Source organism: Momordica charantia (assembly GCF_013281855.1).
Source record: "Momordica charantia cultivar OHB3-1 chromosome 8 unlocalized genomic scaffold, Mcharantia_2.0 BLBB01000008.1, whole genome shotgun sequence".
NCBI lineage: Eukaryota > Viridiplantae > Streptophyta > Magnoliopsida > Cucurbitales > Cucurbitaceae > Momordica > Momordica charantia.
Genome location: NW_028275166.1, coordinates 34,508,316 through 34,533,886, shown reverse-complemented (window position 1 = coordinate 34,533,886; position 25,571 = coordinate 34,508,316). Strand labels below are relative to the sequence as shown.

Here is a 25,571-nt window from a genome sequence, read left to right as displayed (position 1 = left end):
GTTATATAGAAGGCAAAACTGCAGCATATGTTGTTTGGAACAGTTATAGGGAGCATGAGAGATTAGGGAATATTTAAGGGATGTTTCAAAGTTGTTTTAAGAAGAAAAAAATCGGTGAATATAGGTTTGGCGAATAACTTAACAAATTATTTTCATTTATATAGTTATGGGAATAACTAAACTTATTCAATTTATTTTGAAAACTATTTTGTAGAATAAGTTGCCAAATAACTTCCAAGTTCCAAGTGTCAAGAGTGAGAATGAATAATAGTATGAAAATATAATGCCTGAAATTTGAACGGCTTGAAATGATAATCGATTTAAGTTGCTTTTAATTAATTGGTTTGTAAGCATGAGATTTGAAATATGTATTTAAAGTTTTTACATTGTTTACAAATAAACAATCATACTAAGTTTAATATGCTAAATGTCTTTTTTTTTTTTTATGAAGTGTATAATCATGCTAGATGTTGAACATGGAAATAAAGTTTTTTTTTTCCTTTCTCCATTTATTACCGTCAACCAAAATCAAACGTGTACTTCCACTCATTTGCACGTCTGTGTTATGTGTAAAAGCAAGACCAAAGAGAACAAGCGTTTATCTCTCATTTGACTAATTTTATAATTCTAAAAAATTAAAGGTAAATTGTAAATATGCTTGTTAAAAAAAATTGTAAATATGCTTATTTAAAAAATAAAAATTAATTTCTTAAAATTACGAAAATAATAAAAACCACTAAAGAATTCTTCATAATTTGTTTAACTGTACTTGATATAATGATTTCAATAATTACTAAATAGAATGAACAATCATTCATGATTCAAATATAGTAATAATATGTAAAGCAAATTAACCACTTATGTTAGATTTAGTGAAATAAATGTTTTTTCTAAAGTATTATTACACGACTTAATTTTTTGGTTTAAAAAAATAAATTTTGGTTTGAATACATTCCCAAACAAGAATATCTTATAAAAAAATCCAGAAGTGCCCTTCCACCTCCATTAATTTGAACTTTCTCAAGATTAAGAAGCCCAAATTCGTACATTCACCTCCATTAATTGGGCCGTATTCTTTGGTCCATCTTTTAAGAAACGGCTTGCCCATTATGAAGCCCAATTTTGTGTATTCCAATACGAGGTAAAAGATGGATCCTAAAAATATCGCCCAAATATGTACATTCAAGCCCGAGGAAATAGATGAAAGAAAAGAATAGTGGCCCAAACTTGGATTATCTTAAAAGAAAAGGCCAGCCCAATTATGAAGCTCAAATTCATACATTCAAGCGCAATGAATGAAGCCCGACTATAAGAAAAGGTTGGCCCAAGTATGGAGCCCAATTTTGAAGGGTCCATCTTATAGGAAAATGTCGGCCCAAGTATGAAGTCCAAATGTGTCCCAAGCTGTTGATGACCAAACCAAATATGAAGCCCAGGCCCAAAGTGAAAGATGAACCGAAAGAATAGGGCCCAAGTTGGGATTATTGTACAGGAAAAGGCATGCCTAAGTATGATACATTCAAGCCCGAAGTGAAAGCTGGACCAAAAAGACGGGGATCAATCTATGGATGATGGGAAAGGTTCGGCCCAATAACGAACCCCAAATTTGTACATTAAATCATGAGGTGGAAGTTGGACGGACAAAATATGGCCCAAGCTGGGATTATCTTATAGGAAAAGGCTGACCCAATTATTAAGCCCAGAATTATACATATTATGGCCCAAATGTGTTCATTCAAACCTGAGGTAAATCCCAGGTTGGGATATTATCTTATAGGAAAAGGCCGGCCCAAGTATGGAGTCAATTTTTTGCATTCAAACTCGAGGTAAAAAGATGGACCGAGAATAGGAGAAGGCCGGCCCAAGGAGGAAGCCCAATTTTATACTCAAGCCTGAAGTGAAAGATGGACCAAAAACCTGTGGCCGAAGTAAAAATGCAGCCCCATGTTGGGGGGCCCATGGTGATAATTTATCTTGGTACAGTTTCCTTTTTATTTAGAGAAGAGACACGATAATTATTTATTCCAAATTATAATTTTTGTTGAGGAAAAAAACGAAGATTCAAACCACTTTTCTTTTATTGTTTCCATATTTATTAAAATTCACTTATTATTTGGGAATAATAGAGATGAAACATGTGATCAAATTATTTTTAAAATTAAAATTAAAAAACATTACTTGGGATTTAATATATCGAATTTAGATGAGGGTTAAAAAATAATTGGTGCCAAATAAATATTGTAAAAATACGAAATGATAGTATTATTTAAACACAAGATCTCAGATATATAAATATAGCCAATTTGAAATTTTGAAATAATGTAAAATAAATATAATTTATTTTTAGTACAACAAAATATATATTTTAATAACTATATTCAAGTTGAAAAAAAGAAAGAAAAACCATTATATTTGTAATGATTCCGTATTATCATTATTTTTTTTATTGATGCTATAAATATAGAGTTTGGCTTAATGATAATTAGAATGGAAATCTCAAGTTTTAAGACTAACTTTAAATTTAAATTGAATGTCGTCTAAAGGCCAAGAGAAAAAGCGGTGAAAATTTAAATTCATTTATGAGAGGCAACAAAAGCAATATAAAAAACACCACTTCGCTATGCCATGCCATACCTTGCAAGAATCATGTGAATGCATTTAAACATGGAGCTCGTTCAATTAATTACAGACAATAAATTAATGGTTAAAAATTATTTTTCAATTCTTTTTTTTCATTTGAAGTAACAATTTAATCTCTATACTTAAATGATAACAATTTAGTTTAGGTACTTTTAGATTTGTAACAATTTAGTCTCAAATTTATAATCAGTCTCTAAATTTAGCATGTACCAATTTAGTCCCTATAGTTTACCATATAGGTGATCTCAACAAAAAAATAAACTTTTAAGTGTTGATTTTTATTATATAGTAATTTAATATTTATAATTTAAAAACATTTGATTCCCACATTTATTTACCCTTTTAGATTTTAAATTACAAAAACTAAACTGTTACCAATTTAAAAATAAAATGATTAAGTCGTTACAAACTAAAACTCAATCACTAAATTGTTCATGAAAGTATATGGACCAAAAATGTTTTTAAATCTAAATTAATTTTAAAAAGTAATTATTGTGTTTAATATCACTTATCAACTGAAATCAAATCCATAAAATCAACCGTTTATTTGGAGTTTAGATTTAAAAATAGACCCTTTAAGATCAGAGATGGAATGATTCCCTTTATTTAATATGCACATGAATCATTAATTGTGAAAGGAATTGAATTCTTGATTTACAATTTTTCTCTTCTGGTAAGAGAAGAGAAACCCATGAAATTATTGGTTTTCTATTTTGAGTTTCTAAAATAGTTGTTGGCTAAAAATGGCCCAAACATTCTCAAACAGATTTATAAGAAATGGTGATGTAATGAATAAATCCAACCAACATGACTTGAAGCCAGTTTCCCTTCTGTGAAGCTTCAGCTTTTTCTTGCTTTTACTGATCATAACAGGTTTTGCTTCAACAGTACTCTTGAAAATGGCTACCACCCAACAAATCAAGAGCTGCCATTAATGGCAGTTTCATTTTTCCCTAAGAATCTTTTTGGTTCCATAGAATCCTCAGGAAACTAATTGAAACAAACCTCACTCTTTCTCTGTTCACAAGTCTAAGCCAGCAACTGCTCTGCTCTGCTCCGGGCACTTCGTTTCGTGTCCTCTCACTTCCTTTGCAGGTAACATCTCTCTCAAACTTCTTTTAGACGATTCGACTACTCTGTTTCCTCTTGATTTCGGTCTTGGACGAGTGATGGAGATGAGAAAATGACCATTAATTTTCCTGGATTTTTCCTTTGTACAGAGCCAAACAGGTCCAAGCTTTCTCTTGAGAGCCTGAAATTATTGTATGACATCCAAAACCATGCAAGAGTTATGTAGGAATTATTGGAAACTTGGAAATGGTTTGTGGAACATCACTAGCATTAGCATTTGATTATGCTCTGCCAATGTATATAAGATCTCAATCAATAAGATATGCATCAGGACAGTCTAAGATCGAGAATTTACAAATCATTTCTTACTTGTAACGATCCGAAAGGCATAGTTGATAAGAGCACAGTCAGGAAAAAGAACGTTCATCCATCGGAAATGGAGAAACGGATCAAAGGCCGAACAGCTAGGAAGAATTTTTACGAATTTTCGGACTGTAAGTTACGGAGAGAGGGAACAGCCATCAAAGAGGTCGTAGGTGAGTTTGATACTTCATCGTCTTCTCAACTCATGGAAGTGTCCAGAGGAGCTCAGAAGCTGAATCGGACAATCGATTTGTGGTCGAACGGGATGAAATATGATAGACAGTCTGAACAAATTGCAAGAGATTTGTTTGAAGGAGCTCTTGATTTGCAGCAGTCCTTGGTCATTCTAGGAAAATTGCAGGAAGCTTCAAGGTATATGAATCAGGTGAAGAAAAATGAACGAATAGAGAGAAGAGCAACTGGAAATATGGGCATGGAGAGATCATCATTTGACCGAAATGAATTTCAAAAACCTCGGCTTTCAGCTGATTATTCTTATGGAGATGGTGCTGAGGAACTCAAGACGATGATCCGAGATCGACTTGCAAGACAACTCCACTTTCCCAATACAACAGACATTGCTGAAAGAATCAGTTTTCCTGAAAGCAGTACAAACTCGGCTTCAGATTTTGTATCCACGAGCTCTAGCCAATCTTCAATTATTTATAACGCAGCTGAAAACACACCAAAGAAGGGAAATGGCAAAAATCTGATCGCAAAGCTAATGGGTCTAGAATTTCAATCAAAGCAAATGCATGAAACTCTACTGGGTGAGAAGATTTCAGATCACTGGAGGCCTGAGTTCAGCATGGAGACGGCTGAGACAAAGAAGCCGAAGTCTGTTACACACAAGATAGCAAACAGAACCTCAGAGTCAAATCTCGATACCCAGCAATTCAAAGGCGTTCTTAAACATTCTGCAAAGGAAGTGAACGGCTATTTCAACTATTCCAGCTACACCCGTTCAAGAGAAGAGTCAACTCACACTGCCCCACCAATTGTACTTCTAAAACCACGGCGTGTTTCACAGGTTGAGCTGGAGGAATGCCAAGCACGGGTATTTGAGGAAGATGAAGCTTTGAACAAGAAGAAGTTCACGAAACTGAAAATGAAAGAAAGGCATCATCAGCAAAAGAATGACAATAAAGTAGACACTTTGAGCTCCAAAAAAGTGCTTGGATCAATAGGGGCAGAACAGACTGCAATCTCAATGATCAATCACAGAAAAGAAGCTCAGAACCCAAAAGAATATCATTGGAAACCAAAAGAATGTATTAGTGTTATTAAGTCCAAAAAAAGGAAAGAAGCAATTGATAAGAAAGTTCTTGAACCACAGAAAGAGATTGTAGCCAGGAAAAATCAACTTTCGCAAGCTAAGATTGTGCCAAAATTTCCAGATCAAGGACAGGGATCCCCTAGCAAGTTTCAATTCGTACCAAATGCCATGGAGGAACATATCCCTCAGGACTCTACTCCTACATCAGACACTACCTCTGGCTGCAGCCGATTCAGCACGAATCAAGCAATTACAGAAAAGGTCATCAATGAGGTTGCAGTAGAGACATCAGAGGTAAGTCCGTGCAATTACATCATGAACACTTCCTAACTTTCTTATCTTCCCATGCTGTCATATGCCATTTTCTTATTCCTGTTCTTATTATCTGGGAAGAAGATACTGAGGCATGCATGCTGAAATTTATTAGTTACTAGCTCGGAAAATTTGATCAGAGACGAGGAAGAGAACTGTGGCATGTGAAAATAGCCAAAAATTAATGAGGATTTCTTTCTGCAGGCCACTACCCATGGGGGCAAAAGCGATATTAAGAAGCCTTTTCAAACATATTGCCCAGCCTCTTCACTTGACATGAAGGAGAAATCTGGTAGCTCCAGACCTCAGACATGTGGTAAATCTCCTAACTGAATTAACTAGAACAGAAGTAGCAGAAGACTGAAAATTTTGCCACGATTACTAGTGCAAGTCGAACTAAGATCTGAACTAAAATCTCATGAGTCATGATATTTTATTATATGAACCTAAAAAACTTAGATATATATATTTTTTTATTTTAAAATGGTCTGAAAGTATCTACAACTACAATAACAAAAAAATGTCAAAAGTTGAAAATTCGCAGGGAGGAAACTCAATAAGATTATTGATGGAAAGTGGACAAACTAAAACTAGCATAAATATTGTAAAGTAAAAAATGAACATCATATTCGAACAAAATTTTCATCCCATGTCACCAGAATAAATTCTAATAATTGATACAACTTGCAATCTTTATTATTTTCGTGCATAATAGAGTGGGATAAGTTCATCATTGATGAAGAGGAGTAAAATTACAAATAATGATGTCGATGACACAGCAATTTTATTCATCCCCATTTTCAGACAGCAGTATACAATTGATGATTCAAATTTAAATAAAGAAGGATCAAGTTCCTTTAGTTTTATGTGGACATTTTTAATAGCTGATGTTCATCTGCCCATTCTCAGTGTCTGAGAAGTGAATTAATTTTATTTGCATGCTTTCGTTGAGATCGAGATGTTCATGAGTTCTTTGTTCCACATTACAGACTACTGTAGCGAGAGCCAGAGTTCTCCCATTCACTCATGGCGCGCACTAGAAAACTCGAAGTACATAGACCATGAAATATCAGTTACCGAACCTGGAACTGGCCCGACAGCTCCGATTCCCAGCAATCCGCCGACAGCCGATCGCGCGGAGGAGCTCTTCCATCTGAATGCGAATGGTACAAACATTCTGCATCAATTTTGCAACCATAAACTTACTTACATTAGTTTCATTTCATCTAATCAACCAATTTTTAAAGATCAATCGGTCATTTGCTAACATCAAACGCAGGGAGTTCAAGAACATGGATCTCGCCAGAGGAATCGCCGCCGAATGCCTGTGACGGCATGGAATCTTTGAGAAATTACAGAACAATGAATGAATGGAACCATGGAATTTTCGCTTTTAGCTGGTGGTGGCGGGTTCGAGAATCGAGGAAGGAAGCAGAGGAAGTCGTGGAAGATCTGGAAGAGAGAATATTGGTAGCATTGATTCAAGAGGTCTTCGCCTAAGCCTTTGCTCCTCTTCATCGTCTTCCACTTATTTTCAATTTTGAGATATTATATCAAATTGTATAATAAAATAGGTTTATACTTTTTTTCTTAATTTTCCTTTTAATTTTTTCATCAAGACCAAGACCCAAACTGACTACCTTCTAGTCGAATAAAAAATTTCCATCAATATTTGTTTATCGTTAGATTGTCGTATGGTTCGTCATAAAAACTACAACCTATTTTGAATATCAATTTCAATACAATTCAATTATGAATTCACTCGATAAATATTTTTACCTCTTATTGTCGTAGAAATTTTGAAGGGTATGATAAAATTTTTTTTTTATACTCAACAATAAGTGGAGATAGAAATTCAAACCTCCAACTTTTTTATTGATAATATATGGAATGAGAATATATACTGAGAGGGAAAAAAAACATATATATGGCTTAATATAGAATTCACTCGAATCTTTTTTCTTTTTTATCTAAACTTGTGACTACAATTTCCTTAACTATATATATAGCAAAAACATCAAACTATAGTTATATGTTTGGACTCCTACTCTCGTATTAATTAAATTTTATTATTGAAATTATAATTTATTTTTCACTTCAAGTTATTTTTACATCTATTCCAGCATAGGTATTAATATTAATAATTTATTTTTAAAAATATATATTGAATTTTTGAGACGCGGTTTAATAACAATTTCGTTTTTTGTTTTATATTTTAGAAAATTAAGTCTAGAAGTAAAAATATTGTTTTTGTTTTGTTATAGTTTTTAAAAATCAAAATAAAAACTTAAAAAAAAGAAAAACAATAATAACTTTGGGTGGGTCTCTAAGATATTGAATAAGGATTTTTCACGATGCTCAGCTTGCGAGAGGATGTGATTTTATAGGTCCAATTGTCCAAATGGGGCATCACAGTGACAGTGCCTCTCCATTTTTTTTTTTTTTTTTTAAGGTGATAACTTTGTAGAAGCTGCATCCCCGAGTATGGAGATGGATGACATGTTTATTTGCACTTCGGTGACATTGGAGTTGTTTTCTGTTTGAAGTATTTGGGACGCCCTTCGTCCGAGGAGTGCCTAGGTGCCTTAACATAATGTGATTTTGTTCGTTGGTTGTATCCTTAAACATCATTTCTTGAGTCGGTTGACAATTAGCGATTGTCTGTCTGACTTGTGATCATATTAATTATTGGTCTCCTTCTAGTCCATACACATGTTTCATTTATTTTGATGGAATTGAGATCGGGATTACACATTATTTAATTGTATGTTTAGTAATTTTGTACGAGGTGGTATGATTGCCTTGGCAGACGTTTCACATCGTATTTATCTATAGAGTACACATAATTGGTGAATATATATCTGTCATATTAGTAAAGGTCGGTCACTCATATATAGATTATGGAGGCTTGCATAGACCGCATCTATATCTCATATTCAAAGATAATGTAATTCCATAATACATGGTGGTGTCATCGTCCTACTTTGGTTTGAGAACGTCTATTTGGAAGTTATTTTACAGGCTACAATATACTTAATTTTATAAAAATAAATAAAGAAAACAAATATCACAAGAAAAAGGAATTTTTTTGTTCTATTTATTTTTTCACCAAAAGGAGAGAAAACTAGTGACAGCTCACATACTACTTCTTGACAGCAGAATTCTGTCTCCAAACATCAACAACTGAGCAAATTACCAATCCAACAATGCCAATCCATGCCTCCATCCATAATTTTCCACTGTTCATTTCCATTTGATTTAATTCCTCAATCCCACTTTCCACTTCAACTTCTCAACCTCACAGAAATTCAAGAATTGCAAAATCCGAAGTTTGGAATCCGAAAAGCTACAACCAATATTGTGGAAGAAGATCTCGAAAAGTTATTGTCTATCTGTAAATTTCTTCCCTGTAGCTTCTTCTCTGACTCCCACACTGTTCGTAGCGCTTTCTGGAGGGGTTAGGGTTAGGGTTTCTGAAAAGGGTACTGCTCTGCTAGTGTTGTGGCCATGGGCGATGAGAAATCGGCTATTGCAATGGCGAGCAGAGACAGAGAGAGAGATCGAGAGCTTCTTATCCCGGTTGCGGAGTCGCCCACTGACGAGGCATCCTCCAAACCTTCGTCGTCCTCCTCGTCGTCTCATCACCCTGGTAGAGAGGTATTATTTAGTTTGGCTTTGGTTCAACTGGTGCTTTGATTCGCCGATAAAATTGAAAGTCAAGCATTCTGTAAATTTTTTTTTGTGGATTTCCTTTTATCAGTCAAAGCAAATGGATGCTTTATACACAACTGGCCTGGGTTTACTAATTCTTGACCAATTCAATTCAGAATCTAGTATATTTCTCTTTGCCTCAGAACTTGGTGTTGCGAAATTGATTGATTTTGGTTCTGTTTCCTTTCCTAGCAGAAATCGAATATTTCGAATCAACTTTCAGCATGTTCTAGAAACCACATAATTGGAATACTCGCAAAGGCCGATTTAAGTTGATTTAGACTTATGCTTTCCTCGTGCCTATGGATTTTTCTTTCTTGTAATCTGCCTAACCAGTCTATTTAATATTGCTTTTAGACATTCTACAAGGTTGTTAGAAGCTGGGCCTCAAAGAAGTTTATGACTGGATGGTGAGCTCTTTGTCTTCATTCAATTTCCATCATTCCATGTTGTATAAGCATGTTGGGTATCATGAAATCTATTGAAGAGGATCATCACATTGATTATACATTGCGCCAGTCTCTTAGAATCCTAGATATCCCTGAAACATCTGGTTTTCTGCACAAGTCATTTCATTGTTTTGGTTCCTCTGTCAAAGAGATGGCAGTATCATGGCATGCAACCCCGTTCTCTGTTGTTGAGAGTAACTTTCCAAGTACCTGAATTGGTTTTTTAAGTGGTTTTAACCTGACTCATATTTCTATTATTTGCCTGTTGCTTGATACTTTAAAAGAATTCACACTATGGAAATTGAATTTAGTACTTTCTGGTTTTTGTGGTTCAATTTACTGGTCACAAGCTATAATGTACGGTGTCTTTGAATTTGTCCAAGTGTATTGGTACTTCTTGGGAACGACTGATTGCATAGGTTATGTAGGCTGAAGAAGGAGGACCTCTGTGTTTTTGGACGTCTTGATATCCTTAAGGGGTTTAACCTGTTTGTAAAGTAAATCTTTCCTTTTAGTAGATTGCTGTTTAATGACTAAATCTTGTCTATAGGCATTCAATGGATGGTTAGTTCTTCTATTATTCATTCCTTAGAACAAAATTTGTGGCAAACTATTGTTCTTGATGATATAATGGATATGAACGATCACCCATAGTTCTGCTTTGTTTCCTAGTTATTGTTTTTTGTAATTCCAACTAATCATGCCTAGTTCGTTCCACTTTCTGTCTTACCTAGGGTATTCTGTACTTTAAACGTTGTTGTACCTTACTGTGTATTTCTGCATTAAATATGACAAAATTCTTTCTGCAGTGTCATTCTCTTCCCCATAGCAATTACATTCTATATAACGTGGTGGTTTATTCGTTTTGTGGATGGATTCTTCTCTCCAATCTATGCACATCTTGGAATTAATATCTTTGGTGAGCCATTATCTCATCTGTTCTTCTCCTGATTTCCCCTGATATTTATTTGACACGTGGGGGGTGGCACTCCTTGTTTGGGGATTTGCCACTTTCCTTGCACAGCATATAAGATCATTTATGCAGTTCATTTGTTACATTGTGGTTGAAATATTGAACACTTTGCTCGCAGATTGACAATGATTATTTTATTGCACCTGCAAATTTTCCCTATATTTAACTAGTAACTAGTATTCTTGAGATCTAATATCCTTTCATCCACATTTTTCATAACATGTAAGACTTAAGAGGTACTACTATGTTCAACCCCCAGGCCGTAAGGGTAGCATTGGTGGTAAGGACTTGAGATGTTCTTAGGTATTTTGACTTCCAACATATGGAAAGCTCAATAATTTAAAACCTTCTATGTCTGTTAGAGTTGGTATTTCGTGTGGAGAAAGCTTCTCTGGAGCTTAGTGGGGTGGGTCGTGCTCAGGAGTGGACCATGATCCTTTACCCTTTTTGTTTATGGCATATAACAATTTGCCATAATACTTTGAGCAGGATTGACGGATTCTTGCACATGTGAATTCATAACTTTCCGAGTCTCTCCTAATCATAATACACTAATTCTTGATATCATTGAGATGTGCTTCATAGTATTATATGTTACTTCTGATTCAAGTTGGTATTTATTGTGTTTTTCATTTTCGCATCTTCAATAGGTCTTGGATTTGTAACTTCCATTACATTCATCTTCCTGGTTGGTGTGTTCATGTCATCTTGGTTGGGAGCATCCGTCCTTGGCCTCGGGGAGTGGTTTATCAAGAGAATGCCATTCGTTCGCCATATCTACAATGCCTCTAAGCAAATTAGTTCTGCAATCTCATCAGGTAGGTCGTGATTTTTTGTCACTGCCATTATTTGGTTGATTTGAGTTCAGTTAGCTCATTATTTTATTTTTACTATCAGACCAAAACTCACAGGCCTTCAAGGAAGTAGCCATCATAAGTCATCCCCGTGTTGGTGAATATGCATTCGGGTTCATCACTTCCTCTGTAATTCTCCAGGTAAACTGAGAGAAAATGAAATCTGATATTTTATATTTTTCTTGAAAAAAAAAAACCCTTCAAGAGCTTCTTGAGTGACATTGATTGAATTTCAGTAGCTGCATTTGCTCTCCTCTCCTCCCACAGAAGTATATTACTTGATTATCTCACCCAGTCTTTTTTTAGTGCAGAACTATTCTGGGGAGGAGGAGCTATGCTGTGTTTATGTCCCTACAAATCATCTCTATATTGGCGATATTTTCCTGGTTCATACCAAGGATGTTATTAGACCGAATTTATCAGTTCGAGAAGGAATCGGTGAGGTTTCTCTTGTGTTTGCTCACTTGTTGCATAAAGTTGTCCAATTAGAAATGCTATCAATGCCTAGCATGGTAACTGAACTGTCACTTCCAAGACTTAGACTTGGAATTCTCAATTACCATAGTTCAATGTTGTCATGTGGCCTGAGCAAGTTCTTAAGTCATAGATGCTAATAGGTTAAAGATGCAAATGTACACCAGATTCTGACTCGATTTCAAAATTCAAATATTGATGGGAAAAAGGTTGAAATATACATATGATGAACCATATTCCTACTCGAGATTGATCATATATTTGTTGTATTTTGTGATTTTGATTGCAGAAATCGTTGTCTCTGGAGGAATGTCAATGCCCCAGATACTTTCAACTATGAATTCCGAAATTATGTCCATGGACAGAAGTAGGCTTGAGAGAAGTTAAGAATGGGGGATACCGGTTATTAGGTTACTATTAGCAGCATTCTCATATCTTCAGCTTCTTCGGATTGGAGAACCAACCACACTGCAACTGTCGTCTGGGTAAGTCCAAGGTCGAGATCGATGCATCCTGGTAGTTGATTATGATAGCGTTTGTGATTTGTGAACTGAGTTTGCCTTGTTAATTTCTATCGTTATGATAGTTCAGTACAGGTTAGTTTACAATGTGGTCTTGGGGACTTTTGGATAGTTGGATGGATCTCCGTATCCTCGGCGCTACAGTTTTTTACTAAAATCAGGTCATTTATATTCATTCATGAAATAGTTGTACATGTTCATGTGAAATATTCATAAAAAATCTCTTTTAACACCAAATTTTGTTGATTTTGTGTGTTGAGATTTACATGTTTTTCAAACTATTATCCGGGTCTGTGTTGGTTGGGTGGGAACTAAAATTGGAATTTGAATTTACATCCCAATTTTTATTTGTTATTACTCAAATTTTACATAAAATATGCAATGGAATTCCACGGTTGAATTGCGAAATTTTGGCCAAGAAGAAAAAAAAGACGGTTCTAAAAAATAGTTGGGGGGCAACCTGGAGGATCCAACTCATTGGGTTGGGTGCAAAAAAGGAAAAAAAAATGGTTTGGTTTGGTTTGGATTGGATTTTTGCAGAATTGAAAAATTGGTTCAGTTTGCTGGTTGGGAGAATTTTTAGTCGGTTCAACTCAAACCGAACTAACCTATATAATAACAAGAAATTCTGACCTAGGTTTTCTCATGCTATATTTAACTGATAGGTTTTTTTCATAAATATTTAAGAAAATTCCTAAAAAATCTCTCTAATTCAACTGATCCCAGCCCGTACACACTCCTAAAAAGAGTAATTCAAATTCATTTTTACCAAATTATTATTCTAAAAATTCTGAAAACTGTTTTTAAGAGGAACTCAAGAATGTTAAATAAAAGGTCTAAATCCTATTGTTATTTTGGGTTTTTTTTTTTAGTATTCTGCTTTGATTTTTTAATAGGTACTGATTTCTAAAGTTCGGATAAAATTCAATTATAAATAGGTGGTCTAAACAGCTTAGAATAAATAAAAGAATACGACTATTATTGGTTATCAAATATGTTTCATTTTCTGTTTTTTTTTTCTTTTTTTTTTAAACAAACAAAATTTATCAAACTTATATGATTTTTACTTTTAGAAGCAGAAAATAAAAAAACTAAAAACTAAAAGTAGAAATCATGTTCAAATAGTCACTAAATATCATGTTTTGATTTTCAAAAGCTATAAAATTCTACTCAAGTGTATGTGGTCTACTATTTTTGTTAAAGTTAATATCGTAGTTAATTACACACCCAATCACTATTTATAAAAAAAAGGACCTAAAAAAAGAAATCAAACCCTAAGTACATGTCCTTTTCTTAGAAATAGTCAGTCATCGTATATGAAGAATTTTTTTGGGAAATTAGTTGGCCATTGATAATGATTTTTAAGAAAATTTCCAATTTTCTTTTATCTACTCCAAAGCACTTATAAAAAAATCACGAACACAAATAAAATATTTATTTAGATCATCAAACATATTTCAACTAGTGAAATCATATATCATCGACTAAAAAGTTAAAGGTTTGAACTTTTAGTCTCACATATGGTTCAACTATAATAACAGTAATAATAATAATTAAAAATAATTATAATAATTTATTCAAGATGATATGATGATCCTCTTTTCTTAAAAAGAAAAATAAATATATGTATTAGTCATTGACGTTGTGGTGTTTTCTCAATTTAGTCCTTATTGTTTAAAAAGTTTTAATTTAATCTTTTTATGTTTTAATTTTTTTCAATTTAAACACTCGTTATTGATGAATGTTAAAATTGACTAATGATAAACTTACACAGATATAATAGTTTGTGACGACGTGAATTTAGTGGAGAAAAAAATTATCAAGAGAAAGAAAGTTAGAAAGCTCTACCATTTTCTTAGATGGGAGAAGAATTAGTAACTTTTCTCTCAGATCATTTTTCTTCTCTTTTAAAATTCGACCAATACATTAAACATTTGCATGATGCCATCTAGGTTCATTATCAACTAAATTTAACATTTACTATCAATAAAAGACTAAATTCAGGGGGTAAAATTGAAATTTTTTATAATATAGATTAAATTGAAAAAACACTTCTAACAATAAGAATCAATAAACATAGATTAGGTCGAGACATATATCATCAATCAAATATTAGAAATTTTACGTAAAACACATGTAATAAATATTCGATTAACAATATAGGTCTTTACTGCATGTATGGTTGAAATAAAAAATATACCTATCTAGCCAGCTTATATAAGAAAGAAAATAACTTGAATGTGTCTGTCTCGTTCGTGAGTTCGAATTCGTCGTAATAATTTTAATACAATATGTGAAGGTGGAAGATCAAAATTGAGATAGGAGATCCACTGCGTTAAAAAAAAAAAAAAAAAGAAACGCAAGAATCACCTTAAAAGATGAAGAAACCGGGGGGAGGATTTGACTGCGAAGAACTGGATGGCGTCAAAGCGGAAGTGAAATTGCGAGACATGGCGTCTCATCTCCTCTCGCTCTCTCTTCATTCCCTTTTTTGTATTCTGCAGTTCACCCACCTCTCCCCTTCTCTCCCTCTTCAATTTCATTTTCTTCCCTTAATTCTCTTTCTCCCATCTCTGTGAATCCCTTCTCTTCTGCCATGTTCAGGCTCTGGAAATGGTACCAGAACTGCCTCACCTTCCATCCAGTCAAGACCCAGGTCATCAGCTCCGGCTTTCTATGGGGCACCGGCGACATTGCCGCCCAATACATTACTCACTCCGCCGCCAAAAACCGTCTTCAAACTTCTGTGAGTATCCATCCCCTCCTTTCTCTATCCATTTTTACTCTAATTTAATGGCCTTATCTTTATCGATTGCTTCTCCCAGCTGATGGGTCTCTTTTTTCTTTTCTTGAATTGATCGAAATTTTCTTGTTGACTTCGATTTCTTGTTCTCTGATTTGGGTTGGAGCGATGAACTATTTCGTCATCTTGTTTTGCTCTCAGAAGATGGGCATGTGCTATCTTCGTCATTTGATTTTTAGTCGAAGAAACATCGAGGGGTTTTTAAAATTTTTTTTTATCAAGATTCCGCTTCTATTGATTACGAAATTGCCTTCGGTTTCGGTGATCTTCGCTTTGTAGAATCAAGCAACCCAAAGTAGAAGGGTTTCGTGCATGTCTATGTTGATTCAGTATTTTGATTGCTTCTTCAGGTCAATGGTTTTCTGTTACCTTCACTGCATTCTGAAGTCTTCTGATTAAACGGGACTTCGACTTTGCGATATCATTTTGTGCCTAAATGCATCTGCAAGATATCAGTTGATTCTTTCGGTATTATAGATTTCTTTAAAGTGTGTTTTAAATTGGTTCCAATCTTTTGGTGACTATACCTTATGTTAGAAATCCTAGTCATGTGGTTGAATTAACTGTGTTTCTAAGACTTGGATTGGATGTCATTGTATTCTCCTCCCCACCGAAGCCCGTTTGCTCTTGCAAATGGTGGAACCTCTGTGAGCTTAAGTTTTTGTGCATCCGTCAAATAACAGTTTCTGAATTATCAAATTATTTCACAACCTACTTATCTGCTCCTAGTTTAAGTTTGGCATCATTATCAATTAACTCTCAGATTATAGATATCACTATATGTAAGGGAAACCCGATATGATCCTTTTTCTGTTCATCCAGTGGTGGTGTTATTTGAAGTGTTGAGTTATTTTGTTCGGTTATTCCAGTCCATTTTTTCTAGCACAAGATTGCAGTTAGCAGCTCTAGATTTATAGTTAGGTTTTGTTAATCAGTGAGATCACTTGATGGATCCTAAGCTGGTCTCTGTTTTTGGTTTCATTTTTTACATTTTGCTTTTGCTCCTTTATTTCACATTGATCTTCTTTTGTTTTTCTTTGAAGTATTTTCTATGAGGTATTCTTCAATCTTCCTTCACTTGTTATTATAAAGCACTTCTTGAACTGACATTAGGTGTGTTTTATAAATGAACTGATTCCTACAATCATTTTTTTTAATGTAGCCAGATACTGAAGAAGAGTTCAAAATAAACTGGAAACGTGTAGGTATCACCAGTATGTTTGGATTTGGCTTTGTTGGACCTGTCGGCCACATGTGGTTCGTTTTCTTAACTTTTGGTTTTCAACAGTATTGCTTGAATAGAGATTTTTCTTGAGAGCAAAAATAGAATTGCTGGATCTAGTGCCGTACCTATTTATATGTATGAGTTACTGTTATTCTGTACTTCAAATTTGGTCTGGATATGCCTCTATCTTGTAACATATGGATGGATGTTTGGAATCAGGTTTGAAGGCCATGTGGATATTTAGTTGAACTATATACTCCTTTCCACAGATGCTCCCTTATTCTTAGGATGACAATTACTTGTTCTGATTTTTTGCTTGTTATCTTTGATTCTCGTATTTTGTGATTTGTGAATGCTACATTATGCCAATTCTCAGAAGAAGACTTGAACTAAGCTTGCCGTTATGAACTGGTTCCTGGTGATCTAATCTTCGTTGTTCTTTCTACAAGAAAAGCTCAAACGAGTCAATGTTCACTGGTTAAATCCATTAATAGCATGAAGGTGATAAAGTACTTTAGATTCTTAGCTCGAGCACAACAATGGAGGGAAACGAGTTTCTTTTTCACCTCTTGTTTACTCATTTGAACCCTATAGTGATGTTTTAGCTCATGGCTTATACGAAGCTTGAGGTTGGATAGTCTAAGGTGATAATGTTTTAGCTCATGGAATAGGTTATATAGACGGAATGTGTATAACTTGTGTTTAGTTTGTGTGTATTTATGATTTGTAAAGGTTAATAGGTAATATAAAAAATGGCTTTAGCTTGAGTTGATAACAACTTGGATTTTTTATTTTATTTTTTGATAAGACGTTAGATCTGTATAGATAAATAGAAAAAGGAACAGCTTAAAGGCTGGAGGATGACAACTTGGATTTATGTAACTCGTGGGATTGGGTTTTCCCTCTTCGTCTCCATGTAACTTGTGGGATTACTAAACTCTTAGTCCAAGATAAACAAATCCAAATACTAAACATAAGTTCAGCTTGTGAATGCTGGTTATATATACCTAACTCGTAAGCTAAACATCTCTAAAGGAAGTACTATTTTTTTGGGATGATCGAAATTAAATGCTTATTTTGAACTTGTACATCTTTTGTACACAAATTTTGAAGAAATCAGTTGTTTGGCAGGTATGAAGGCTTGGACAGATTCATAAGGCTAAAGCTTCAGCTACAGCCAAAATCAGCAAAGTTCGTTGGAGCAAAGCTGGCAATGGACGGTCTAATCTTTGGACCGATCGACTTATGCGTCTTCTTCAGTTATATGGGATTTGCCAACGGCAAAGATGTGTCCGAGGTGAAAGCAGACTTGAAGAGAGACGTCCTCCCAGCGCTCGTTCTGTCGGGTACGGTGTGGCCTATCATCCAGGTTGCAAACTTTCGATACGTGCCAGTGAGGTACCAACTCCTATATGTTAACTTGTTCTGCTTGTTGGACAGTGCTTTTTTGTCATGGGTTGAGCAACAAAATGATGCTCCTTGGAAGCAATGGTTTACTTCTTTTAATCCTTTTAGAGAAAGATAAAAAGATTTAGAGAGCTTTCTTCTCAATATTGTAGCCTTCTTTTTCTTTTATTCATCACATTGGACAGGGGAAAGCTAATGTGCTCCTTTATAGACTCTGAATTTCTGTGTGTTTCAATGAATCTTCATGATACCCTGTTTTAATGAAATATAGCCCACAGATTTGCCTGTGCATTCCCAACTTTGACTCTGTATTTCTCAAGGGAAGTAGCATCGTTTGATGTTATTTTTCCTTATTTTATTTTTTTAGTTCAACAACGTGTGGATTCCTTTTATCAGTATATATCTTAGCTATTCCTTCGATCAGTATATATCTTAGCTAGCTAAACTAAGATTCTTTTGATGTCTCGAAAGGAGGAAAGTTTGTTGGTGTCGGATATTGTGGAGCTGGTTAGAAGTTTCAATGGACTTCAATTTATTCATATTAGTCGTAGTCAGAATATCCAGGTTGATATTTTGGCCAAACGAGCTTCTCATTTTGGCATTTCTATCCTTTTAGACAGGTGTTTTCTCACTTGACTTTTACATTCGACCTATAAAGGTCCTATTTCAAATGTAACCTGTCGCGGTGTGGTTTCTTGTTAATAAAGTCTTTCGCTAAAAAATAATAATAATAATAAAGTCTTTATTTTTTTTAATTTTAATTTTAGTTCCTATTTTCATATTTAGCATATATAATGGAGAAAAAACGTGGGACCCGCTTACCCCACTATTCTGAGACTTTGCACATCCCAAGGCCTGTTCTAGTAGAAGCCAAACTTTTTATTTATTTACTAAACTTGGTATTAAATTTTTTCTCTCGATTTTTATGACATTTAAACATTTTTATGGGTTCAAAGCCTACTGAATCCGTGAATCGACATTCATTGTATGGTAAAAATATTGATAAAATATAAAATAAACATCAATAATATCATTAATATAGATATAATATTAATGTTATTTTTTTAAAAAAATATCTATTGATATCAATATTATATTGATATTTTTATCAAATATTTTCATGTCGACATCTAAAACCTTATTCCAGAGGCTTGAAACCTCAAGCTCTCTAGCTACTTCGTGAGAGCAATGCTTTTAAACTAGGCAGTAATTGATGGATGAAAATATGGAAAATATCTTTTCATTTTTCTCAACTTTTAAGTGAAACTTCTCTTTTTTCATTACTTGTATGACATTTTGCCTTCTTTGCTTCAAAGTACCCTCTTTTTCTCCAATTCTTGTGACAGTTACATTTGATCTCCATTCTAAGAGAATGAATAGAACTAAGATGTTGAGTTTTGAAAAAGATACAAAAAGGAAAATGAAGTGTGAAGCTAAACATAGTTAAATTGGTTGAGGTTTATGTCTTCAATCAAAATCTCCGCTCCTACGAAAAATAAAAGTTAGTTTAGTTATTACTATCAACTTCTTAATTAATTTTTTAACAAACCATTCGAACTTTTTTAAGCCATCTTTTATGTATGATTTCAATATATATATATATTATTGAGTTCGAATTTGAACATTTAACTCTTAGGGAGGTATGAGCTATGTTCGTATCGATAAATATTTTTCAACTAAATAGGAACGGAAGACATATCCTCTATATAAGATTATGTGAATAATATTTTAAACAAAATTGATAGATTTAAACATAATATTAAAAAATTTAAGGACTAAAATAAAAGAATACAAAAATCTAATAACCTAAATCGAATTTAGACAGAATTTTTTTCAAACATAACTGAGCATTAATTGTGAGAAGGAAGAAGTCATATGCAAGTTGGAGGATATGCCCAAGACAAAGGAAGAATTCTGAAAAATAAATAAATAAATAACAATGAAGTTGCCATGTTACTCGTATTATAAGCAAATAATATTTAATAATAATAATACAATTTGAAACTAAGATGGCGAAAGGAAGAAAAAAAAAGGGGTTAAAAATCAATAAGAAAATGAAAATGATGCTCTATTTCTGTAACAAATTAACAATCAAAGTCAAAATAAACAGCCTGGTTTTGCTTCTTTACACAGAAAAGAAAGGCAAAGCTTGGTGTTTCAAGAGCTTCCACTAAACCCTCCACTCTCTTTCTTCACTGTCCTCATCTCCATTTCTCTGGTGGTTTGCCCTTCGCTGCTCGACCCCGAAGGGTATAGCCCGTACTCGCTCGTCGGTCCGCTGTACTCGCTGCTTGCTCCATACTCCGTGCTCCCCAGTGCCATCTTCCTGAACTTCCTCAAGTCCTCGTTGTACTGGTTCGTGTCGTAGTCTGAGCTTCCATGAGAACTGTATACCATGCTCTGCCCTGGTCTGACTCCTTCGTTGAGATCTGATAGTGATGCGTCTCCTTCAAGCGCTCGTACTACCTGCTTGATTCACAGTTGAAGTGGTTCAGTATATGCGCACTGAGCACGTTATTGCAGGATTCTAACTAATTACCTGGCTCATTCGGGGTCGGCGCCTTGCAGAATGTCGCACACAGGCAGCAGCGCAGGCAACCATACGAGCCATCTCATTGTGGTTGTAGTTGTTTTGCATCCTTGGATCGACCAAAGTATCGAAGTTTCCATCTTCTAAAGCTCGGTTCAGTAATGGCCTAGCCTGTAATGAGGAAAAGAGATTCCATCGTTCATAATGTTTGTGATTTGCTCCGTATACCGAATGCAACCAAAACGAACAAAACATGAAAGCTATCTCGCTATTAATGCCAAGTGGGGTGGACTATGTGAGAACTTACCCAGTCTACGAGACTATCTTCCATGAAAGTGTTACTCGTATCAACTGGTCGACGACCCGTGATCAACTCCAAAAGCATAACCCCAAAGGAGAAAACATCTGATTTCTCAGTAAGTTTACCACTTGAGGCATACTCTGGTGCAAGATACCTGAGTGTAGAACGGGAAAGATTCAGAAGAAAATAATGAAAGATCCAGTCAATGTCTCATCGACATCACAACCACACAGATTAAGACAATATGATGCAGCTGAGAATCAAGTTAGTTCTTTAGGAATCTAACATGCTGTGCACTGCGTATCAAAATGCTGCTTGTGCACGAGCTTTAAGATGAACTCGGATGATTTTAATGGAAAGCAAGAAATCCACAATGAAAAGCCCGAAGATGGCGCTAAAAGTTATCCTCATAAGGAGAAAGAAATTATAGAAAAATTAATTCATTCAGGAACACAATAAGCAGTATAAAACAATCTTCTCGAACTACATTTGAAAACAACAGGAGTTGAAAAAGGTCGTACCCAAAAGTACCCATCACTCGAGTCGATACATGGGTATTGACATCGGAAGAAAACTTTGCGAGACCAAAATCAGCAACCTGGTAGAAGAAATGATCTGCCTCAACATCAGAACAAGAAGAATATAACACATCCTCTCGGTTGTCCAAGAAATTAAAACCACTCAAATGGAGTTTGTCTACATTCGATATCGGGGCGGCTATGTCGTCGAGGAATACGGCCAAACCAATCAGGGCAGTAGAATGAATGACAAATGCAGATTCAATAAAAAAAAGAATCGCATCTCAATGAATAAAACTAAACTTCAATACCTTTGCTTCAAACTTGAAATCCAACAATATGTTGGCTGCTTTAATGTCGCGATGAATGATTTTCGGGTGACCTAATTATGACAAAAGTTAAAACCGAATTCCTTAAACAACATATCCATATTGTTGATTCTGTCAATCTACCATAAAACAGCAACATCAGATAACTTACAATCCTCATGAAGATAAGCCAGTCCTTTTGCAGATCCTAGAGCCAATTTAAGTCTTGTGTGCCAATCCATGGTCGGTCGCCCTTTCCCTATAACAGAGAAGATCTACGGTCATAACTATCGATCGGTACATAAAACTTTAGTATAACTAACTTTTCAAGCCAAGAGCAAGAAGATTTCATAGTAAAAGAGGAGCAACAATTGTAACTATGGCTTTGGCTTTACCATGTAAATGGAACTCCAAAGTGTTGTTTGGAACAAATTCATAAACAAGCAATCTTTGGGAACCAGTTATACAATATCCAACCAAAGAAACAAGATGTTTATGATGAACTCGGCTAATAATCTCGACTTCAGCCTGAAATTCCCGTTCGCCCTGCCCGCTCCCAGCTTTCAACTGCTTGACCGCAACTTCCTTTCCATTAGGAAGAACCCCTCTATGCACGTATCCGAATCCACCTTGCCCGAGGAGATTTGCATCCGAGAATCCATCGGTCGCCATTGCCAACTCCTCATATGTAAAAGTACTCTTTGAGAAACCAAAAGCCATGGCAGGTTGAGGCGGAGGCGGTGGAGGGAGCGGATTCTCAGACCCGGAATACATAGAGCCTGAACCTCCACTGCTACTCATGTAGTGCTGAGGCGGTGGAGGTGGAGGGCGAATGCCAGGGGGAGAGTGTGGGGGACGGGGTCCAACTGGGGGCGGCGGAGGTGGCTTGGGCATCATCCCGATAAGAGGACCGGGCGGTGGAGGAGTATTGTGCTGCCATTGCTGCGGCGGAGCACCGTAATGGTCAACTGATATCAACAAGAAAGACACGAGCAATGATGTCATCTAAAATGGTGGGTGAAATCAAACTGATCGTCTGAAGAAAGGCCTAGCAGACCATAATCAACACATACAATTTGACAGTACAAGGGAAAAATTTTAGCATTCTAACTTCATACATATAATCTCACAATCTTCGAAATTAGGTTGGACAAATTAGAAATTCTTTTTTTTTTTTAATCTTAACATTTCAATATAATATTTTTAATCTAACACGAATTGGTAGGCAATTGCCCGAATTCAATGGAAGAAAAAGTATCAATGTAGCATTTGGAAATTTGATAAGTTTTCAAACCCTAAAAAATTTAGAGTACTGTGAAATCGTCAAGTCGCCGGAGATTGCTTTACCTTTTGGTCCAGGTGGCGGAGGATGCGGATAAAATCCATCTTCATCGTGTCGTCTCCTCCGCTTCTTTTGGCAGCAAACACATAATATACTAAATAGAAGAACAATTACCACTCCGCCAATTGCGATTCCGACGACAAGTCCAGTTGAAATACCGGATGACGAGGAGGACGACGACGTTGCCGGAGGCGGAGGACTTCTTGACGGAGTGGACGGCGTACGAGAAGTCGGAGGGGAAGGAGTGCGGCCCGCCGGAGGAGACGGAGGAGGCGGAGAAGTCGAGGGAGTAGATGGCCTAGACGGCGGAGGTGTGGAGGTCGGCGGCGAGGGAGAGGCAGTGGGCGGGGTGGGCTGGGGAGTTGACGGCGGCGGCGGCGACGGGGTCGCCGGAGGTGGGGCGGAGGTGGGCGGAGGTCGAGAAGGGGCGGGCGGTGTTGCAGCGGAAGGCGGAGGCTGCGACGGAGTGGTTGTTGGTGGTGGTGTAGAGGAAGGCGGCGGCTGCGACGGAGTTGACGGTGGTGGAGCACTTGGGGTGGCCGGCGGTGGAGATGTCGTGTTGGTCGCCGGCGGAGACGTCGGCGCCGGACTAGGGGTTGACATTGAAAAGGAGAAAACCAGTAATCCAAAATCCAAAATCCAAAATCCAATACCCAACAAAAAAAATCTGATGATGAACTTGAAAAATGATTATGGTGGCTTCAAAATTAAAATCCAAAAGCCATAGATTGGTGATAAATCAGAATTCTCCCACTTTCTCTCTCTAGATAAAGAGAGAATAATGGTCCAATTCTCTAGAGAGAGAAAGAGAGAGTGGAGAATGTTGAAGAGAACCGGCTGGCACAGACACGGCCAAACAAGGCGTTCGCCGTTCTTTAATTTTTAATTTTTAATTTATTATTTTCCTTATAATTTTGTTTTATTTTTTGAGAAATCTTTTCCTTATTAAGTTATAACACTTTTTCGGGATTCGGCAGTTCAAGGGATTTAATTTTTAGGCTAAATTAATATTTTAGCCTTTCTAATTTCATATTTGTTCCCAATTTAGTCTCCTACAAATTATAATTTTAAAAGTTTTTTTTTATTTACTAGATGTGTACAAATTTCTAGCATCCATGTGACGGATTTCTTACATGCTCTTTGCTATGGCTTTAACTCAAATTAAAAAAAAAAAAATCATTTGACTCTTTTGTCCCTTTATTTTATTTATTTACTTCTTTTTATAATTGAAAATTGGAGTATTGCTCCACTATATCCAGAGGCGCCCTCACCTGTCCCAGAGTTCGAATCCAAGATATCAAAGAATATTTTTTTTTGTTAAACTTACAAAAATATCCAAACTTGAGACCTCGATCAAGAGATCTCAAGTCCTTACTAACTAGACTACGGATATTTTGTCTCTTTATTTTATATAAAACTATTTTTAATTTTTATAGTTAAACTAATATAGTTGAGATCAAAACTTCAATTTTGAATAAAGTATTATGCAATCAGAAATATTCAAAATCACCCTTCTGAATCAAATTCACTCTATTCAATTTAAAGTGACTATTTCTGACATGTTTGAAAAGTGTCACATAAAGAGGTTTTATGACAATAATACATACATTTTTAAAGATTTAACTAAATTATAAAAATAAAATAATCGTATACAAAAAAAGGACTAAAATTGTAATCTAATTTTACTTTTTTTTTTCAATTATATGTATTTTTTATAGAGAGTCACATGGAGTGAAGGGATTGTCGTAGGTGAGCTGTCCAGCTCGGACAACGGGCCTGCAAGGTGGGGCCTACACGGCTGGCCCGCGATATTCTCTCTTCATTCTACACGCTCGTCTCGTTTTGAATTTTTACCCTTACTTGAAATGAATAATTTATTCATTAATTTTAAAAACGTCAACTGATTTATTTCTTTTATTAAAATTCTATATCAATTGATTTAAAAATAAATCAATATTTGACCATGCTCTAATAGGGATGCAAACAATTTATTACAAGTAAAACTAAGTCGACCATCATAACTCCAACGAGAAAAAATTATATATTTTTTTCACTTAGATATATTCATATTATCAAGTAAATTCAAGGTGTCATGCGTTCTGACTGAATTAAGTAACATGGACTAGGTCAGGAAAAAACGGATAAAGGTCAAACACACCAAACCCCAATTTCAGGCACATCAATGCAAGGGATTGAGCACACCAAGTCAATCCGTATAAGGGACAGCTAGGAGCCGAGTGTTGACACCTTGTATCCAAACTGCACACACTCATAGATGACTGCTCAGACGTCGTGCCAGTAGTCCCCACGACTCCCTGGCGAGACATGTCATCCCCTGTGTCCACTACACACTTGATCCACCTTTCTCATCCACCTTCCACATATAAAGAAAAGAGTAACCCTAATGAAGATAAATCGACTTTCCCTACATAATTCCTTATGAAAAATTCGACCCACATCCTCAAGTAGACTCTCACTCTCAGGATTGTTATC

At 35.5% G+C, this 25,571-nt stretch overlaps 4 protein-coding genes and 2 long non-coding RNA genes across 7 annotated transcripts; 3 read left to right on the top strand and 3 right to left on the bottom strand.

Moving 5' to 3' along the window:
• Positions 1 to 3,221: 3,221 nt before the first annotated feature.
• Positions 3,222 to 5,175, bottom strand: LOC148209951 (uncharacterized). The gene is made up of 2 exons (XR_015792795.1): positions 5,060 to 5,175; positions 3,222 to 4,913 (listed from the first exon to the last, which is right to left on the bottom strand). It is a non-coding gene; the product is annotated as an uncharacterized LOC148209951 (long non-coding RNA).
• On the top strand, positions 4,034 to 7,423 carry LOC111024245 (uncharacterized). The gene is made up of 4 exons (XM_088127450.1): positions 4,034 to 5,644; positions 5,867 to 5,978; positions 6,652 to 6,828; positions 6,942 to 7,423. The coding sequence occupies exons 1-4, from the start codon at positions 4,034 to 4,036 to the stop codon at positions 7,160 to 7,162; spliced, it is 2,121 nt and encodes a 706-aa protein (XP_087983576.1). The 3' UTR covers positions 7,163 to 7,423.
• On the bottom strand, positions 6,430 to 7,159 carry LOC148209950 (uncharacterized). Its single transcript, XR_015792796.1, has 2 exons — positions 6,931 to 7,159; positions 6,430 to 6,839 (listed from the first exon to the last, which is right to left on the bottom strand). It is a non-coding gene; the product is annotated as an uncharacterized LOC148209950 (long non-coding RNA).
• Positions 7,424 to 8,790: 1,367 nt separating the features above from the next.
• On the top strand, positions 8,791 to 12,890 carry LOC111024240 (protein CONTINUOUS VASCULAR RING 1). Its single transcript, XM_022301893.2, has 7 exons — positions 8,791 to 9,319; positions 9,731 to 9,783; positions 10,632 to 10,741; positions 11,446 to 11,613; positions 11,693 to 11,790; positions 11,961 to 12,087; positions 12,413 to 12,890. The coding sequence occupies exons 1-7, from the start codon at positions 9,170 to 9,172 to the stop codon at positions 12,508 to 12,510; spliced, it is 804 nt and encodes a 267-aa protein (XP_022157585.1). The 5' UTR covers positions 8,791 to 9,169; the 3' UTR covers positions 12,511 to 12,890.
• A 2,146-nt stretch (positions 12,891 to 15,036) lies between these two features.
• Positions 15,037 to 18,377, top strand: LOC111024221 (Peroxisomal membrane 22 kDa (Mpv17/PMP22) family protein). 2 transcript variants are annotated; one of them, XM_022301863.2, is made up of 3 exons: positions 15,037 to 15,390; positions 16,614 to 16,704; positions 17,804 to 18,377. In XM_022301863.2, exons 1-3 carry the CDS (start codon positions 15,258 to 15,260, stop codon positions 18,195 to 18,197), a joined length of 618 nt encoding a protein of 205 aa, XP_022157555.1. In that variant the 5' UTR covers positions 15,037 to 15,257; the 3' UTR covers positions 18,198 to 18,377. The 2 variants fall into 2 exon arrangements, with proteins under 2 accessions (XP_022157555.1, XP_022157554.1); XM_022301862.2 differs by having other exon boundaries at positions 16,610 to 16,704.
• Positions 18,378 to 20,013: 1,636 nt separating this feature from the next.
• Positions 20,014 to 23,932, bottom strand: LOC111024220 (proline-rich receptor-like protein kinase PERK15). Its single transcript, XM_088127471.1, has 8 exons — positions 23,084 to 23,932; positions 22,132 to 22,704; positions 21,909 to 21,995; positions 21,740 to 21,810; positions 21,432 to 21,508; positions 20,917 to 21,064; positions 20,619 to 20,780; positions 20,014 to 20,545 (listed from the first exon to the last, which is right to left on the bottom strand). The coding sequence occupies exons 1-8, from the start codon at positions 23,679 to 23,681 to the stop codon at positions 20,237 to 20,239; spliced, it is 2,025 nt and encodes a 674-aa protein (XP_087983597.1). The 5' UTR covers positions 23,682 to 23,932; the 3' UTR covers positions 20,014 to 20,236.
• Between the last annotated feature and the right edge of the window lie 1,639 nt (positions 23,933 to 25,571).

Excerpts from the sequence above, each read along its gene's own strand:
- LOC111024240 (XM_022301893.2), top strand. The coding sequence starts at position 9,170 with ATGGGCGATGAGAAATCGGCTATTGCAATGGCGAGCAGAGACAGAGAG. Across the intron at positions 9,320-9,730 it reads CTCATCACCCTGGTAGAGAG|ACATTCTACAAGGTTGTTAG; the intron begins GTATTATTTAGT and ends TATTGCTTTTAG. Across the intron at positions 10,742-11,445 it reads TCTTGGAATTAATATCTTTG|GTCTTGGATTTGTAACTTCC; the intron begins GTGAGCCATTAT and ends CATCTTCAATAG.
- LOC111024245 (XM_088127450.1), top strand. The coding sequence starts at position 4,034 with ATGCATCAGGACAGTCTAAGATCGAGAATTTACAAATCATTTCTTACT. Across the intron at positions 5,645-5,866 it reads TTGCAGTAGAGACATCAGAG|GCCACTACCCATGGGGGCAA; the intron begins GTAAGTCCGTGC and ends TTCTTTCTGCAG. Across the intron at positions 6,829-6,941 it reads CTTCCATCTGAATGCGAATG|GGAGTTCAAGAACATGGATC; the intron begins GTACAAACATTC and ends CATCAAACGCAG.
- LOC111024220 (XM_088127471.1), bottom strand. The coding sequence starts at position 23,681 with ATGTCAACCCCTAGTCCGGCGCCGACGTCTCCGCCGGCGACCAACACG. Across the intron at positions 21,509-21,739 it reads ATTTCAAGTTTGAAGCAAAG|GTTGCTGATTTTGGTCTCGC; the intron begins GTATTGAAGTTT and ends TTCTTCTACCAG. Across the intron at positions 20,781-20,916 it reads AAGATAGTCTCGTAGACTGG|GCTAGGCCATTACTGAACCG; the intron begins GTAAGTTCTCAC and ends TCCTCATTACAG.
- LOC111024221 (XM_022301862.2), top strand. The coding sequence starts at position 15,241 with ATGTTCAGGCTCTGGAAATGGTACCAGAACTGCCTCACCTTCCATCCA. Across the intron at positions 15,391-16,609 it reads AAAACCGTCTTCAAACTTCT|CCAGATACTGAAGAAGAGTT; the intron begins GTGAGTATCCAT and ends TTTTTAATGTAG. Across the intron at positions 16,705-17,803 it reads GGACCTGTCGGCCACATGTG|GTATGAAGGCTTGGACAGAT; the intron begins GTTCGTTTTCTT and ends GTTGTTTGGCAG.